The 16908-nt window shown below is 39.9% G+C and overlaps 1 protein-coding gene across 5 annotated transcripts in view; it reads left to right on the top strand.

The window, feature by feature from the left end:
* The window catches only part of JADE2 (jade family PHD finger 2), a 192634-nt gene that overhangs the window by 37708 nt on the left and 138018 nt on the right, over window positions 1-16908 (top strand). For all 5 annotated transcript variants that reach the window (XM_060765283.2, XM_060765285.2, XM_067463695.1 and 2 more), the window contains exon 4: window positions 13903-14060. In XM_060765283.2, the coding sequence (XP_060621266.2) occupies window positions 13903-14060 (158 nt within the window). The remainder of the gene's footprint in view (window positions 1-13902; window positions 14061-16908) is intronic.

Genomic DNA, 16908 nt, shown 5'->3' with positions numbered 1-16908 from the left:
GGGTCAATTCATAACATTGTTTATTACTTTAGAGTTATAAATAGTCTATGATCAGAACATCTAAAGCAGCATGTCTTTTTCTGAGAATTTATTCTTGCCCTTAGCTTAATTGGAGATGTTCTCTTCCATGTTCTAGTGTCAGTGGTCTGATTAGTTGGGAAGTGAGAGAAGGCCTTTTCTGTGGTTGTGCTTAAGGTTGTGAAACACCCTGTCAAGGGACATGTGCTTTGTTTTTGGTGATTCTCCATTGACTCAAATGCAGATTTTATATTAGAACAAGTGTTGGGCATGCTCAGTTCTTCATAGTTTTATCCTCTCAATGCCATAGGATTTATTAATAGATAGGTTCTATTATTGTAAAATATGTTAGGTTAGTTTAATTTTAATTTAATTTGTAGATGATTGTACAATCAGTGGAATTTCTTTAAAATGGTTTAAAACAATTCAGATATTTTAAAGCATTTTGCAGAATGTAAGCATTCATGCAGCCTACAGATTGACAGACTGAAAACCAATGCTGTAATCTCATCTGGTTCCAAATGGTTGGATGGATAACCAGCTTTTAAATTGATATCAAGATAAAGACAGTGGTCATGGCACTTGGGCCCTCAAAGTAGGGCATTCAGCAGTGTGGATGCTGTAGCTAAGAAAGTCCTCTTCTGTTTGTCCACATGATACCTTAACCATGGACTCCAGAAGAATACTCATAGCAGATACCTGTAATGTAGAAGTATGTAGAGATGTGCATCTGCAAGTACTGTAGGACCTCTGAACTATACTAAGGGCCCCTCATGAATACCTGAAACTGGATAATAGCAACCCCTGTATTTTGACTATACTTGACTGGAAGACATCCCATAGAATCATATTGGAGGATTTAGGGCAGTGGTTCCCAACCTGTGGGGTGCAAGACCTAAAATAAGGTCTGTGGCTCTAGATTATTAAATATAGTTTTTTGTGGTTGATCAGATGGTGACTACAGGATGGCATATACTCTGTATCAGAAACTAGAGTGGATGTGGTCTGTCCAATGCTGTTTTCTGAATCAGCACCCCAAATGACCAAACCGCATCTAAAGTTGACCAAAAACTGATTCATAACCCTTTTGGTACTCATGTTGGAGAGTGGTCCTTTGTCAAAATTGTTCCTTGGCAAAAAAAAAAAAAAAAAAAGTTGGGAACCTCTGATCTAGGGTGAATCTTGACAGGACAGAAAAGGTGATGCTGATTCAGAGTGGGGTATTCTGGATCAGCATCACCAAAGGCTAAACTCTACTCCCCTTAACTGGCTCAAGAGCTGGTTGGAAGCTACACTTCACTGCCCTGAACCACCCTGGCAGCCACCCTGAGCACCAAGGGGATGTGAAAGAGGGGAGCGGGTAAGGACGAATCTCTCCCTTCTTTCCTCTCTCTTTTTGCCAGTTACCTTGGTGCTCTGGATATTGTCACTCCAGAGGTGCACTGCCCAAGCCTTAGAACAGGGTCCTCAAACTAAGGCCCGAGGGCAGAATACGGTCCTCCAAGGGCATTTACCCGGCCCTTGTTCAGGGTCAACCGAAGTCTGAAACGACTTGAAAACACACAACAACAATCCTATATCATCACCCAAAAGCAGGCCGACACTTCCCATTTAAACACTAATAAGTTTATATTTTTAAAAATTGTTCTTTATTTTAATTATTTATTGTTTTTAAGTGTTTTTGCACTACAAATAAGATATGTGCAGTGTGCATAGGAATTCATTCATGTTTTTTTCAAATTATAATCCGGCCCTCCAACAGTTTGAGGGACTGTGACCTGGCCCTCTGTTTAAAAAGTCTGAGGACCCCTGTCTTAGAGTATCCTGCAACTTCTATTAATGCAGTTCAAGGCACTTGTCTTTGCATTCTGTATTTTAGCCATTGAAAGTGTATAGAGCATCTAATTCCACTGTCCAAAAGTTAATTTCCAAGAATTATAGTGCCATTTGCTAGTAGGTGTATGAAAATGTTTATCTGGAAAAGGTTTAAATGTATCTGCTTAACTTCTGGCTATTTATGATGGGGGTTATAATAAAAAAACATCTGGGGGATACTAGGCTGTGGAGGAGGAGTTCAGACACCAATTTCTTGCCATCATTGATTCCCTCCAGCCCTGGAATGGCAGAACTGCCCTTGTTCTAAATATGATTACTTTATACGTTTTACTTTGTTCCTTAGATGAAGGCAGCAGAATAGTTGGTTATCTCGCACATCTTGCATGTCCTTTCACTAACATTGTTTTCAATAAAAGAGATGGTCTTTTGCCTTGATAGTTGAAGGAAGACTAAATAAACTAGATCGATAGAACAGACATATTGGTGGAGACAAATACAGTATACTGTAAATTTAAAAATCCATAGTTTCTTCTATGCCTTGATGAAACATGAGCCATATCGATGGCAGATCACTCTTTTGGGACTATATGCAACAGTCTTAACCTATCATGCTTTTTCCTGGTTAATTCCTCTTCCCATTAAATTAGAAGTGTATCCCTTTAAACAGCTCTCATTGTTTGGAGATGCAATTAACAACTTCCAAGTAGATCAGTAGAACTGGTGTTGCTAAGCAGCAGACCTTTAAAGATAATTTGTCAATTTCTGCAGAGGAGAGAAAAATAATAAACAGTCCTATTGAGAGAAAATTGCTTGTTTTCCAGTATGCAACTTTCCCTCCAACATCCGGTCTCCAGTTTATCATTGCCCAATTTATTCTTTATTTAGCTTCTATAAATAATTCAGAAGAGCTTGAGTAGAATAATTGAGTCATTTCCCAAACCATAATCCCAGATAATTCAAAACAAAAGGGGGAAAATGTTCAGATTACAGTTTTACAGTATTAGCTGTTGGTACCTCTCCAAATGTTCCGATTTCTTTTAGAAATCTCTGCAGCTTTCTGTCGCTTTTAAAGTATTTCATTTTGATAGCTCTTCATCTTTGTGCATTTCCAGTTTGGCATCAAAAAGGCAAATGTATAGGATGGACTTGGGTCAGCACACTTGCCTTTCAATGGGGAGGCTTATCTCTTCGGTGGGGGGGGGGGGAGGCTAAACAAGTAATATTGCAAATCCATCAGTAGTGTGCCTTATCATCTTCAGGGAAATAGATACCATCATAAATTATTTGGCATAAAATTAGGACTAATCCTCTATTCCAGCCTTGATCTGAAAAGCCAGAAGAGACAGCTTGGAGGTGGCAGGAGAAGCTGGGGGAGGAGACGGATTTGGTTAAGTTAAAAAGGCAAGCCTCCAACCAGCGTGGCTGTGCTGATGAGCTCCTTTCAGGGAACATTGATCGTTTGATTCCACAGCTTGCCTGCCCGCCCGCCCATCCGCCCCCATAGATTATGAATGCCATGTGCTTCCATTCAAGAAGTAGCAAGGGATTTGCAGCGTCAGAACTGGTTTACTAGATAATCAGAGTTTCATGCACCAATCCCATGGGTATTCCTCTCAGCCAAGGAGGTTCCACCAGTGACCAAGACAGGTGAATGTATAATTCAGGTGACTCACAAGGCATCATGGTGACTTAGAATGAATGAAATAAATGGCCCTATATAGAAACTGGAAGTGTAACGGCAGCAGCAACAACAATATCAACAGTAGTAGTAGCAGCAGCAAAGGCATATTTCATTTGTTATGGGAAGTCTCACCAAGGCAGAATGACAAAAAGAGGATGGCTACCACCTGCTGCTATGAAAAGAACCCTGGAGAGATTGATTTTAATGCTTGCTTTTACTGCAGAGAAAGAGGATGGAGGAAGCAAACAGTCAGGTAGTTGATGGACAATTGGGTGAGTTGCTTGTCTTCCTTCGTGGACTCTCCTTAGGACACCCTCTGTAAAAAGACCTCCAGATGGTGGGGAGGGCAAGGAGGGGAAACACTTGACTGCAACAATACCAGAGATTACAGAGACCCGCTGACATTTGGTCTGTGAATGAGATCGCCCTCCTCCATTTGTCGAGGTTCATTGGGTAAGGAGTTCAGACGCTGCGTGGATGGGTCAATAGATAAGCAGATAGACATCCCCCATTAGATTATGTTAGCTTTTATCTTCTGAGCCTCTATTAAGACTATTTGGATGCTTCAAGCCATCAGAGATTCCCATCTGTGCCACACGCATACACACACATATGGACTTGGCAAACAGCATCCTTCCAAACATTAATTAATTGTACAGGCCTGCAATTTAAAACACCTTTTCAATATTATAGCTGTTCTTAATGTATTTTGAGGTGCTAAATTTGAAAAAAAGCAATAAAAATGTTTTACAACATACTTTCACAAAATTAAGTGTTAATTTCATTACTAATTTCGTTTAGTCATATTAAAAAGCAAGTTGTGAAAAAATTACATGATGGAGCAAATCCGAGATCTTTTTTTTAAATTTAGAGTGCCATGTTTCTATAAAAACCAGGAAAATCATTTAAAAAAGGTTTCATCACCCCAGTTTTGCATTCCTGTCTTATATATTGCCAGCTAACATTTACTAACCTGTTCACAGTTTTGCATTGCACCTATAGCTAAAACATAATATTGGTAATGTGGATTCCTGGTTCCCATTTCTTTCCCCCAAATCTTACTTCCCCCCTCTTCTGTTCCAATATGTTTGCAGCTACAGAGTATATTGATAAAAGAGTCCAGCAGTTGCATATTCCGGTTTACCAATAATTCCTCTGTTCATAGACATGTATTAATTTTGCCAACCAAGTAAATATTATGGTGTCACATTTTTAAATGCTGTGATTTTTATTGAGTGTAACAGCATTGGGATCAAATGTGCTTCTTGCTCATAGAAATGTATTTGGTTCATTTATACTAATAAATCATTGAAACCATTTGAAGATGTTGAATCTGACACATTGTTCTAAGAACACAACACACAAGATATGTGTCAGGTGGGATTTTTTTCAGGTTTCAGGACCATGGCTAGGCTTTCCGAGCTTTTCTTGTCAGGCCCCATCTACATTGCCATATATTGCAGTTTCACAATGCAGTTTGACTGCATTTAACTCACAGTGTTGTTACTATATGTAAAAGGATCTTGTAGCACTTTTAAAACAATGACAAATAAGTTGGAGTATTAGGCTTTTGTAGGCTTAGGGTTGTAGTTTCACAAGTTTTTCATCCTTCTCTGCCAAATAGTGCTGGTACTTCACCAAACTACAACACCATGATTCCATTGCATTGAGCTATGGCAGTTAAAATAATGCCGAGCTGCATTAATTCTACAATGTGCACTAATTCTACAGTGTAGATGCATTTTTGTGTCACGCCTCAGATGCAAGGATTCCTTTGCATATGGATATTCCAGATGATAAGATGTGTCTTTGAACACTGTTTCCAGTCATTCTGAAAGCAAACATTATTACTCTTTTGAAATCCCAATATTCTCATTTGTTTACAGATTTGGGCCAAAACATATTTTGATCTGTTTCTTTTGTCACCTGTGTAGCAGGAAAGGAGGGGACAGAGGTGCTGCTTGTCCCAGGTCTCAAGGGAATAAGCACAGTTAACCAGTACAAGAACCATTGACTCTGTGATCTCTACCTGAAAGCAGGGAGGGAGCAAATCTCATGTTGTATCACTCGTCATTTTCTACCATCCAACCCTCTGGAAAAACCAATTTCCCTCTAGGGCAGGCATGGGCACTTCATATTGAGTCAGAGCATTGGTCAGTTTAATAGCCCATTATTGCTAACTTTGATTGCAGCAGGAACTCTCCATTATTTCAGGTGATAGTCTTTCTTAGGCCTGTCTTATCTTCCCTCTTGGTTTTTTCTCATTCAAGCATTAGTCAGTCCTTTTCATGCTTAGCATTGAAAACCATGCAAGGTAAGGTATGTTTAATGCAGGCATGGACAAATTTGGGCCCTCCAGGTATTTTGGACTTCACCTTCCACAGTCCTCATAAGCACCGGGACTGTGGCACAGCTGGCTGGGAGTCAGCTGCATTAAGATCACTACTGACCAAAAGGTCATGAGTTCAAAACCAACCGGGGTCAGGGTGAGCTTCCAACCAATGTGTGTACCTTGCTGTCAACCTTTGCAGCCCGAAAGGCAGTTGCATCTGTCAAGTAGGAAATTTAGGTACCGCTTATGCAGGGAGGCTAATTTAACCAATTTAAGAGGCCATAAAATCTCCAGCAAGCATGCAAAGAATGAGGAAGTACTTCATCAGTGTCACAAATGGATGGTGGAGCAGCAGCTCCCCTGGTGGCCAGAATACCTTCATGAAAAAAGCTGGAATGTTAAATAGCTTCTGAGTGTCTGTCTATATATGTTGTGTGCTTATGGTATTGAATGTTTGCCATGTATATGTACATTGTAATCCAGCCTGAGTCCCCTGTGGGGTGAGAAGGGAAGATTATAAATACTGTAAATAAAAATAAATACATAAATAAATTTCTAGCAGCCTAGCTGCTGTTGGGAATTGAAGTCCAAAACAGCTGGAGGGCCCAAGTTTGCCCATTCCTGCTCTAGGGGAAGGGAGATCCTGGGTGTTAGGTATATTTTTAAAAGTGATTTTTCCAAGCTCAGGTTCTCGACTACTATACTTTACAATTGGATCAAACCGATGCGCAGAGCATAGGTATTAACAAGTGTTATATGTGACCGTTACAAATGGATTCTCCATCTTTGTTGGTAAGTTTCCCTTTGAGTGTCAACTGCTGAGCACTTGAGGGAGAACAGAGGCACACAAGAAAGCCCTGCCACCCACCATTGCATCAGTTCTCCCATGTTTTCAGCCCTCTAATGAATGCTTTTCTGAATCAGGGCATGAGAAGAATCCTGATGTGATTTAGAGCCCTGAATAATCAGCATTTCATTGTTTTATTAAACTGCGGTGAAGGTGGGCCAATTATGTAAAATTTAGAAACAATGCGAGGCTGCTCCACAATCGGGAATTGAACCTGATTGAACCTTTAGAGATATTGTAAAGGTTCAGCCTTCTTGAACCTTTAGAGATATTGTAAGAGAAATGATGTACCTCTGGCTAATAGGCCCCTTGTTTCCCCACATGCTCTGTGAAGAAAAAAATGCTCTGAAATCAGACTTGGGTCTTCTTGGCTATGGTTCATATGCAGATATTCAGCCAGGTGATAGTGCTACCCCACAGTTTTGCACAGGCTATTCTTCCTTGATTGAAAGCATTGCATCTTTCTGCATTGAAATACCTAATGAGGACTACCAATGTTCATTTTTACCTTGCTTTTTGAGTGTGTTGACTAACCCGCTGCCCTTAATTCCCTTTCTACTTCAGCAGTATTGGGGCCCCTTTTACCTTCCAAAAGTTGCTTCCACCAAGTTTTCTTAAGTCCCCTTTTTTGGGGGAAAAAAAAGCCCCAAAAGCAGATTTCATTCTTTTTTGTCTGCAAGCTCTTTCTGGCTACCTCATTTTTGGACATTTCTCCTCTTTAGTTATGTGACTCCCCTTAGCACTTTTAAAGAACTTGGCATATGATTGTCTGGTCTTCTCACATGCTATTCATCTCTTTAGCTTCTCTTTAAAAAAGTATTTGTCCCGGTGAACCTCTTATCTTTCCTTTTTATTCCCAATCTGTCCGGTGTGTGGCTAGCATCTGCACATGTTAATGCCATGATGATTGGAGTCCTTTCACACTGCACAGTTAGAGTGCCGTAATTCCGCTTTAATTGCCATGGTTCCATCCTGTGGAAATCTGGGGTGGACACTTTAGGGAGAGGAGCATTTACAATTCTCAGTCAGAGTGCGCCTGTAAGTGCCTCCCAAAGTGCAAAGGCTAGGATTCTGTGGGATAATAATAATAATCATCATAATACTTTATAACCTGCCCCATCTCCCCAAAGAGACTCAGGGTAAACCACAGACAAAAGTAAAAAAGTAGCAAACATTCATTGCTAAAATGAACAAACAACAACAACAACAACAACAATAAATCAACTGGAGCCACCGTGGCCTGAAGAAGGGCGATGATGGGGCCCCATAGATGCTTCCATGGCAGCTAAAGTGATATCATAGTGTCCCTAATGTCAGCGTACTGCTTGCTGCTTTTTGGCACCGTTTGTTTTCTTCAGCGAAATACTTAAAGGGAACTTCCCAGTATTGCCTATAGCTTTAAAATAACATTAAAATGAATGTTAGCATGTCTCTTTGGACATGGGAAAAAACGATGGAAAAACATCAGGGACACACACGTCTTTTGGCTTCCTTGTTACCCCAATGCCAACCTCTCGCATGCAGAAGGTGGAAGTTCAACACAGACAAGCTACTACACCTGATATTTTTAGTAGGTCTGATCTTCATTTTCTGTCATTGCTAGAAATAGGTTGCTGTAAGTTTTTCGGGCTATATAGCCATGCTCCAGAAGTATTCTCTCCTGACGTTTCACCTGTATCTATGGCAGGCATCTACAGAATTTGTGAGGTCTGTTGGAAACTAGGAGAATTGGGTTTATATATCTGTGGAAACTCCAGGGTGGGAGAAAGAACACTTGCCTGTTGGAGGTAGGTGTGAATATTTCAATTGGCCACCTTGAGTAGTATTTAACCTGATCAGGTTTAGACTCGTTGCAACTTCTAACCTTCGCAGGGGTGGTGGACCCATTAAGATGGTCTGCCCCAGGAGGCTTATGGATCCAGGACTCCTGATGGCTCTTGGGGATGTTTCCATTGCCTTGGATGGTGATTCTGTCGATGCCCTGGTCGCTCACTGGAATAGTGAGTTGACTAGGGCAATAGACACGATTGCTCCGGAGCGCCCCCTCTTAAGTCGCCGGGCTAAACCATCTCCTTGGTTTAACGAGGAGTTGGTGGAGTTGAAGCGAACAAAGAGGTGGGTAGAGAGCGTGTGGCGGAAAGAGCCCAGCGAGCCAAATCGAACACGCCTATGCCTTTATCTAAGGGCGTATGGCACGACAATAGAGTCTCTATTGCTCATCAGTCTATTTGGTAGGGTTTTGTTGTTTGTTTGTTTTTTTAAAAAAGACTACCTTTTCCCCAACCTGATGGGTAAGATGGTGTCCAAATGATGTCCTGAACCCTCCTCTAATAATCCCTAGACACCCTAGCAATGGGCCACCCTGACTGAGAATGATGGGATCTGGAGTCAAATGCATCAGGAGAGTGACATAAATCTTGAACCATTTACTTGATTGCCAGTGTTGGAAAGAAAAGGTCTGAAATGAACATTAAATCCTGTCATTAAATTACATTCAATATATGGTAGGCATATTGTCATGGTCACCAACGCTGCTGATGTATGCCCAGTACTTAGCAGACTAGGCATCTGGTGTGAGCTCAATAGACAAGTTAAAAGGCTTTGCTTTATCATGTTTGCTCTTTCCCCCTTGGAGATAGTCACTTGGCAATACTGAGCAACTCAGAACCCAGATACAGTGACAAAGAACAGCAAACACATGAAATGTATTTCTGAAAGGGCAACAGCATTCATTCTGTTTTAGAAAGGTCTTAGATTAGCAGTGGGCTTTTTATTAACTGTCTTCTTGGCTGATAACCAGATAGGCAAAACCGAGATTCTGACATCTTTTTTCAGATCCTGTCTCAAGTTTAATTAGCATTTATCTTAATCTCATTTTAATTTTTTCACACCAGCAGCAAAATCAAATGCTACTGCAGCATTTTTAACAATTACACTATATTGGCAGATAGAGACTTCAAGGAAGCTGACCTTTTTCAAGCCCAGACTTATAAAGAGTAGGCTGTTAATTATGTTTTTATTGGAAGATGCATCCCAACTGTGCCTGGCCATTTCAGCTTTGCTCTGTTTAGATAGGATTGAAAATGTGCTCTGAACAAATGTGGTGGACAGAAAGAGCTGCTGGTGTACAAGGGGGGGCTCTGACATTATAAGGAAAGGTTGCTTATATTTTTGTACTTCCGCTTTAATTGGGTTTATCAGCTGAAGCTTCAAGGATTAAATGAACTGACCTAAATATTAGGTCTCTGCTGGGGTTAAATATCTCCATGGCTATGAAGATTTTGTTTCCATAATGCCTTCGAGAGCATTTCAGCTTTGTATAGGAAGTGTAAAACCACGTTTGAATCATTTATTACAGCTCACACTGAGCAGTAGTTAGGTTGTTGGGAAATAAGCACTGAAAACAAATTAAATGGCATCTAAAGAAAACACCTGATCCATCTCCATCCTCCTGCAAGATAAGAGAGAAGCCACTAGAGATAGACTGAGCTGGGTGGCATTGCAGTGTTATTGCTGGTTTTGTAGATTATTGTCTCAGATAATAACAGATGGCAGAAGGAAACAGAAATCGCCCATTTTCATTTTCAAATGACCCTTTATTCCCTGAGAAGGCAGTTTAGCTCTAGTCAAATCATAGTTCTCAAGCTATTTCCAGGTAGGAAAGCTTTATTTACCATGTTAGAATTGTTGCTGTTATTAGAGAGCATTTTCTTTTACTCTGGTAGAGCACATTGGGAAAAGTTCAGCAGGAGAAAAAAAGCAGTATTCTCATAATGGTAAGACTCCACATAGATCCTATAGTAGTTACAGGATTGCTGAAATCCTGTTTGTGTTTGACTACAGGCTCAGCATATATAAACAAAGAAATATACTACAGTAGTTTCTCCATATTTGTGGGAGTTTGGAGTGCAAGGTTCCTATGAAAGTGAAAAAAAGTGAATATAAATCAAAATTGCAAATGCTTAAAAAAACTTTTTAAAGAATGTGTAGGTCATACTTTCTCAGCCTTTGAGGAGAGGAGAGCAGAGGTACCCCCCGCCAATTCTTGCCAAGGAGACACCATCTACATATAGACTCCATCTACAGCTGTAACAAATCATGGTACTTTTAAAAAAGTAGCATTCTGAATTTTTGTCAGTAGTAATTTCTTAGGGTGGTGCTATCTTTTCAGGTTCAGGGAGTTTTTGGAGAGCAGAATTCCTTCCAGACTTCGTGGTATTCCTCGCACTGGTGAAGGTAATTTAGGTTTGCCACTTAGTGCACATTCTAAAGTTTGTCAACAAATCTCACCAAGGAAGGATTGATAGATCCTGAGATAGAAATAGGTTTATCTTTCAGCCTATGCTGTAAGGGGGCAGTTTAGTTCTGTCACTTAAGGTAGTATGTACACACTTGTTCTCTAAGGAGTTACGATGAAGCAATGGGTTAAACTCTTGTGCTGCTGAACTGCAGTACAGATCCGTGAGACGGGGTGAGCTCCTGCTCTCAGCCCTAACTCCTGCTTGCCTAGCAGTTCGAAAACATGCAGTTGTGAGTAGATCAACAGGTACCACTTTGACAGGAAGGTAATAAAGGCATCCGTGCAGCAATGCCAGCAAACATGACCAGGAGGTGTTTACAGACAACAGGCTTCTCGGCTTGGAAATGAAACAAGTGCACCTCCCCATGGCCAGAGTTGAGCACCGCTTCCAGGAAGCCAGAGATGAAAGGGGAAGCCTTTACCTTTGTTCTGTGTATTTGTATGTCATTGTCATTCCACTGTGTTAAAGGCATTGAACGTTTGCCTATCTGTGTATTTTATAATCTGCTCTGAGTCCCCTCAGGGAGATAGAGTGGGATATAAAGAAAGTGTTATTGTTATTATTATTACTATTAGTAAATTTATAGAGAAGCTACAATGGATGAAGCTAGAATTCAGAAAGAAAGCTCTTTTTTTAGTTTTAAGAAAACATTTTCCTAAGCACTGGAAACTATTATATACTTCTTGCCAGTCACTTCCAAACCAGATACCTTTCCCACTGCGAGGGTTAAACTGGTGACCTCTGAAACAGATGTCAACAAGTTTTTTCTGATTCTGTAAAGAATACAAATATGTTCACAGTTTAGCTCAGAGATTACAAAGGCTAATGTCTCAGAATGAATTATTTAAAAGAGAAAGAAAGAAAGCAAGTCCTATATGGTGGAGTCAAGCATATTTCTGCTACCAGTGGTGTCAAACTGCATCTGTTGTTGTTGTTGTTTAAAAAAACTTTCTCCTCCTTTTGCCAAGGCAGCTTGCAATGCTTATTGTGTGGTAGGAAACTAAGATTTAAAACTTTCATTGCCTGATTATATCCCCACCAATGACTGACCCCATTTCTGGCTTTCAGTAAAAGATGTGATGTGGACTTTGGGTCATCATTAGCATATGTTGGGATTTTCTTTAAAAACATTCTCCATTTCTTTCTCTTTCTTTCTTTCTTTCTTTCTTTCTTTCGAAATAACCCCAATGGGGGAGGCGAGAAGTGTTTTTGGCTGCATTATGTTTAGCTATACAACCAAGGCAAAACTATCCTCCTGTTTCAACAAATCCAAGTTTTGTGGGTTGTTACTGTGTGTGTGTGTGTGTGTGTGTGTGTTTAAAATAGCTTGCCCATAAAATCCATATCTTTGATGCTGCGGAGAATTGTGCTCAGAAAGAAACTGTGTCTAAAGATCAAGAGCAAGGGGATTTTTGCTGATTTGCCTGCAAGGATATAAAAATGAAACATGCATAAGAATTAGGTGACTGTGCAGATGTACTGCTGCATGATCTGTATCTGCACCAGCCATTCAAGTACAAGAAAACATCAACATGTCCCAGGAAAGGCAAGTGCAGTGGAAAACCTGAGTCATTTCTAAATTGACTTAAAATAAATGTTATTTTTTGGTGTGGCTGTGCTAACTGAATCTGAAGGATCAGCAGTACTTGGCCTTTTGCTTTAAGGTTAAGTTGCTTCTGTATCAGTGTGGGGAGTGATAGCTTGCACAAAAGTAAAGTAGAATATTTTATTTTTAATGCCACTTTCTAATACTGATTCTAGCTTTCTCTTCCAATGAAACACATGATCTCTAAAGACACAAGTTCATCATGATTCAGTTCCTTCTCCTTATCTTTCCCCCTGCCCAGTTCTTTCATCTCTTTATCATCATGAGAAATAATTAGAATAAGCTTAGTTCGTGGAGCCATTTAATTTCATGAGTCCACTTTTAAAGCATTACACATTCACAATCCTCTACTTGACTCCATTGGGTGGTTTTAGGGGCCTCCATTTTTGTCCTAGCAACATAGAATAGTGCTTCTCAGTTTATCTGATGTGGAAAACTGGCCATTTCACTTCTCAACATGCCAGAGACCAGCACTACATTTGTGTCCATTGGGTACAGGGACTGATATTGGTCCATGGACACACACTTCAAGTGGCAGTCCTTTAGAGAGAGAACAGGATACATTCTTCCTGTGACCTCTGGCATTTACACTAAGCTTTGCAATACATGGATATGCTTCTCATATGTAACATGTACATCATATATATATATATATATATATATGTGAATTATTTCTGCCTTGTGTATTGGTGGCCCTTTATAATAAGGCATTATGCAGCAAAATTTCATATAATAAAATTCCAGCATTGCTATTGCTGTTGCTTACCACCTATTACAAGAAAATATGTTTAGCAATGATAGAATTATCTTTGCTTGCCAACAGAGAAGAACCATTTTTCAGTAAGCAACTCAGATTCTCTAGTATTAAAATGTGTTGTAACAATGCTTAATATGCATCATGTATGTGGGATGATTCATTAGAGTAAAACAGTCTCCATCAGTGAGATTGTTGTGGGTTTCTGTAAGTAGCTGGGGAATTTTGAAAAATGAATGCCACTGAAAGCAAACAGAAATTCTGACCAGGGTTCAGTGAAACCAACTTGTAGTAATTCCAGTAGTTCTTCTCATGAAAAAGAAAGAAAAATCTTAAAATGGTTATTGTGAAGCAAGTAGTCATAGGTGTTCAAAGGATATGAAAATGGGCTACATTTGCTTCAATGTATCCAATCACACCTCTAAGTTTTCTAAGTCCTGGATACTCTTTGTGTTGATATTTTCCTGTAACCAGCGGGATTTGTCCTGCCTCTCATTGGTCTACGTCACCATCTTCCCTTTCTTCAGGTTTTTCGAACCGATCTAATAACAGCTATGAAGATTCCAGATTCATACCAGCTGAGCCCAGATGAGTACTACATCCTTGCTGATCCTTGGAGGCAAGAGTGGGAGAAAGGTGTTCAGGTGCCAGCAAATATAGAAGCAATCCCGGAACCAATTGTTAGGTAAGTGAGTCTGATGTTGTTTCTTCTGTTGGCATGGTGTCCCATTATTGTGCTACTTCCACAGAAAGACACACTCCAGCACCATGTTCTGCCTCAAGTGGGATAAACTGACCAAACTTTGCACTGAAATGATCAAAATAAAATCACCAAAATAAAAAAAAAATGATGAAAGTCTCTATCCACTTGTAAATGGTAAAGAAATATCACAAGTTGGAATTTCAACTTTGTTTTAAAGTGGTGCCATATTGGAAGAAGTTTGCTTTTGTTTACTTAATATATGTGCCTCAGTAAAAATGTTTTCACTGTCATAAACCCCGGTGGTGCAGTGGGTTAAACCCCAGTGCCGGCAGGACTGAAGGCCTACAGGTCGCAGGTTCAAATCAGGGCAATGTCCTTGCAGACGGCCAATTCTCTCACACCAGAAGCAACTTGCAGTTTCTCAAGTTGCTCCTGACATGACATGTCATAATTTTCAGCATCTTGGGTATCTCAAATAGTAACAATGCCAATTAAATCTGTATCATTTCCAGGCAATGACAAAACAAAATGCAGAGGAACGAAAGGTGTTGTGCATGAATACATCTGCAATGCACTGTAAAGCAAATAGCTAACATTTTAGGAATAATGGTAGATTCTGGATGTTTCTCTGGTTGTTTCTTGCAAGAAGATCACAACTTGGTGTCCTGCTCATAAAGCCTGAAACTTCATTGTGTGTTAGAGATAGACTCTACATGGATGTAATCAGTTCTACAGAAGGATTCTGACAACAGGGAAGAAGTAACAGTAAATCTCCCAATTTTTTAAAGCACCTTCAAAGAAGACTAAAGCAACCTTCTTCCTCTTTTACAGTCCTGAAGTCTGAATGATAGTTGTATTTAAATTAATATAAAGCAATTTTTCCATATTGCAGCACTTGTGTGAAAGTTTGGTCTGATAACATCTCCCTCCACCTCTCTCTTTTTCCTTTCTATTTCTCCCCCACCCGTGGCTTTCTGTGATTTTTCAAGTGAACTTTGATAACATTATCAAAGATCTTGGGGCTTTCTGCACTTGTCACTGTGGACGCTATTGTTGATCTGAACAAATCAATGCGTTTACAGAGCTCAACAGAATGTTAAGCACATTTAAGGTGTTTTCAGATTTCTTGCAGGAAATTCCTTTCCTCCCTCCTTCTGAAGGGATGGAAATATTTCAGTGAAGTCAATCACTGCCTGAAGCACAGCTTGCCCAGCAGTGACAGCAGCAACAGCTGTTGGTGGAGGAAAAACTATGAAATAAACTTTCTTGCTCTCATCTCCTTCCGGGAGGATTGGGGAGTGGGGGAAGACAGAGAAACATGGGAAAACAATAAGACTTTAGAGTTTGAATGTCTCAGTCAGAACAAAAACCAGAGAAGACTGAGTTTCAAGTTGGCTTAATCCTTAAAGAAATGCTGGTTAGAATATCTATTTTTAACAAATGTTTGATACACAGCCACAGTCTTTTAGTCATAAAAGCCTTGCTTTAGAGTTGGAGGTTGATTTTGGTGCCATGTCAAGATGAAAAGTGATAGCTTGGTATTCCCTGGGGCCAGAGGTGCCTATTTAAAGCCAGACTAAACGGATTCACATTTTTGCAAGTGGGCTTGCAGGCAGGCAGTTTGTTTTAACATGGTCTGGTCTTTCACCCCTCCGAAAAGGCTTCTGGAGATTTTGGCCATGATCCCAACACAGGCTGAGCAAGGTGTGAAGCCTGTCTGAGTTGGACTTTGATCTCTAGATGTAGTGGCATTTTATCCATGGGAATTGTTCTGAGAACCCCTCCACATCTCATATTGTTACCATTAGCTTTCAGTTTTGAGATTGTAATATCTACAAGCATCTATGGAACATGCCCATTCTTTTCCATCTATGGGTGGACTTGTAGTAGAATTTCTTCATACCTTTGCCTTCTCTCCTAGCTGTAGACATCCTTACTCTGTACAGTGGGACCAAGGTTTCATTCTAGGTCAGTGAATGGAGGTGGAAACCACAGTTTCCTGTATCATCCAGGCAGGTGCATCTAAATTTTTCAGTATTTCCTGTCACTGGCCATCTTAAGATTGCAGCTTCCAAACATTTCCCGCACACAGGTTGAAAACAATGATCACTCTTACCCAGAAATGTGTTTTATTTATTTATTTATTTGTATTTTTAAAAAAACAGGTTTTAGAGTGAGGGCCGAGCTTTCAAATGGGCCAATTTATTAGAAAGTCTCTGTTAAGATAGAGTTCAGCTGTAATCACATTTTAAGGATTGATGAGCTACCTACTTTGCAGTATCATAAACTGACTGTTGTTAGCATAGAGTAAGGGAAAATCAGGACCAAGGAGTATAAATAGCAACATAGTTGGATGTCTTTATGGCAGCAAACAGGAAGGAGAGACAGGAGATATATGTGTGCATTGTTCTTAGTCTGAGTTCCTCAGGGACACAGTCATTTGTCCAGGTGTTTTCCATCATATACTTGAAGACAGTCCCTTTCAAAGGAGGAAGGTTGATTTCAGAAACAAAGTTTATGACTTATGATCTTAAACAACACTTGACACATATTAATGTATAACAGAACCATATGCCTTCAATCATGTTCCTTACCTGCAATACTCTGGCATTACATTTTTGCTTTGCTGCAAAAACAAGCTTCAAACAAAACTGAGTTTATGGGGAAGGTTTTCATTTTTAGAGGGGGTTTCAAAATCATCTGAAAGATTCTTTCAAATCTTATAAAATCAGGCCTTGCTTGCTATTTGTAGAATTGCTGTTTGCAGACTTTCTGTGATGTCTAAACCACTTTTCCCCCTATAAAGATGAAGCAGTTACATAGCTGGCCC

This window comes from Anolis sagrei, chromosome 2 (assembly GCF_037176765.1).
Source record: "Anolis sagrei isolate rAnoSag1 chromosome 2, rAnoSag1.mat, whole genome shotgun sequence".
Taxonomy (NCBI): domain Eukaryota; kingdom Metazoa; phylum Chordata; class Lepidosauria; order Squamata; family Dactyloidae; genus Anolis; species Anolis sagrei.
This window is presented reverse-complemented; position numbering and strand designations above follow the sequence as displayed.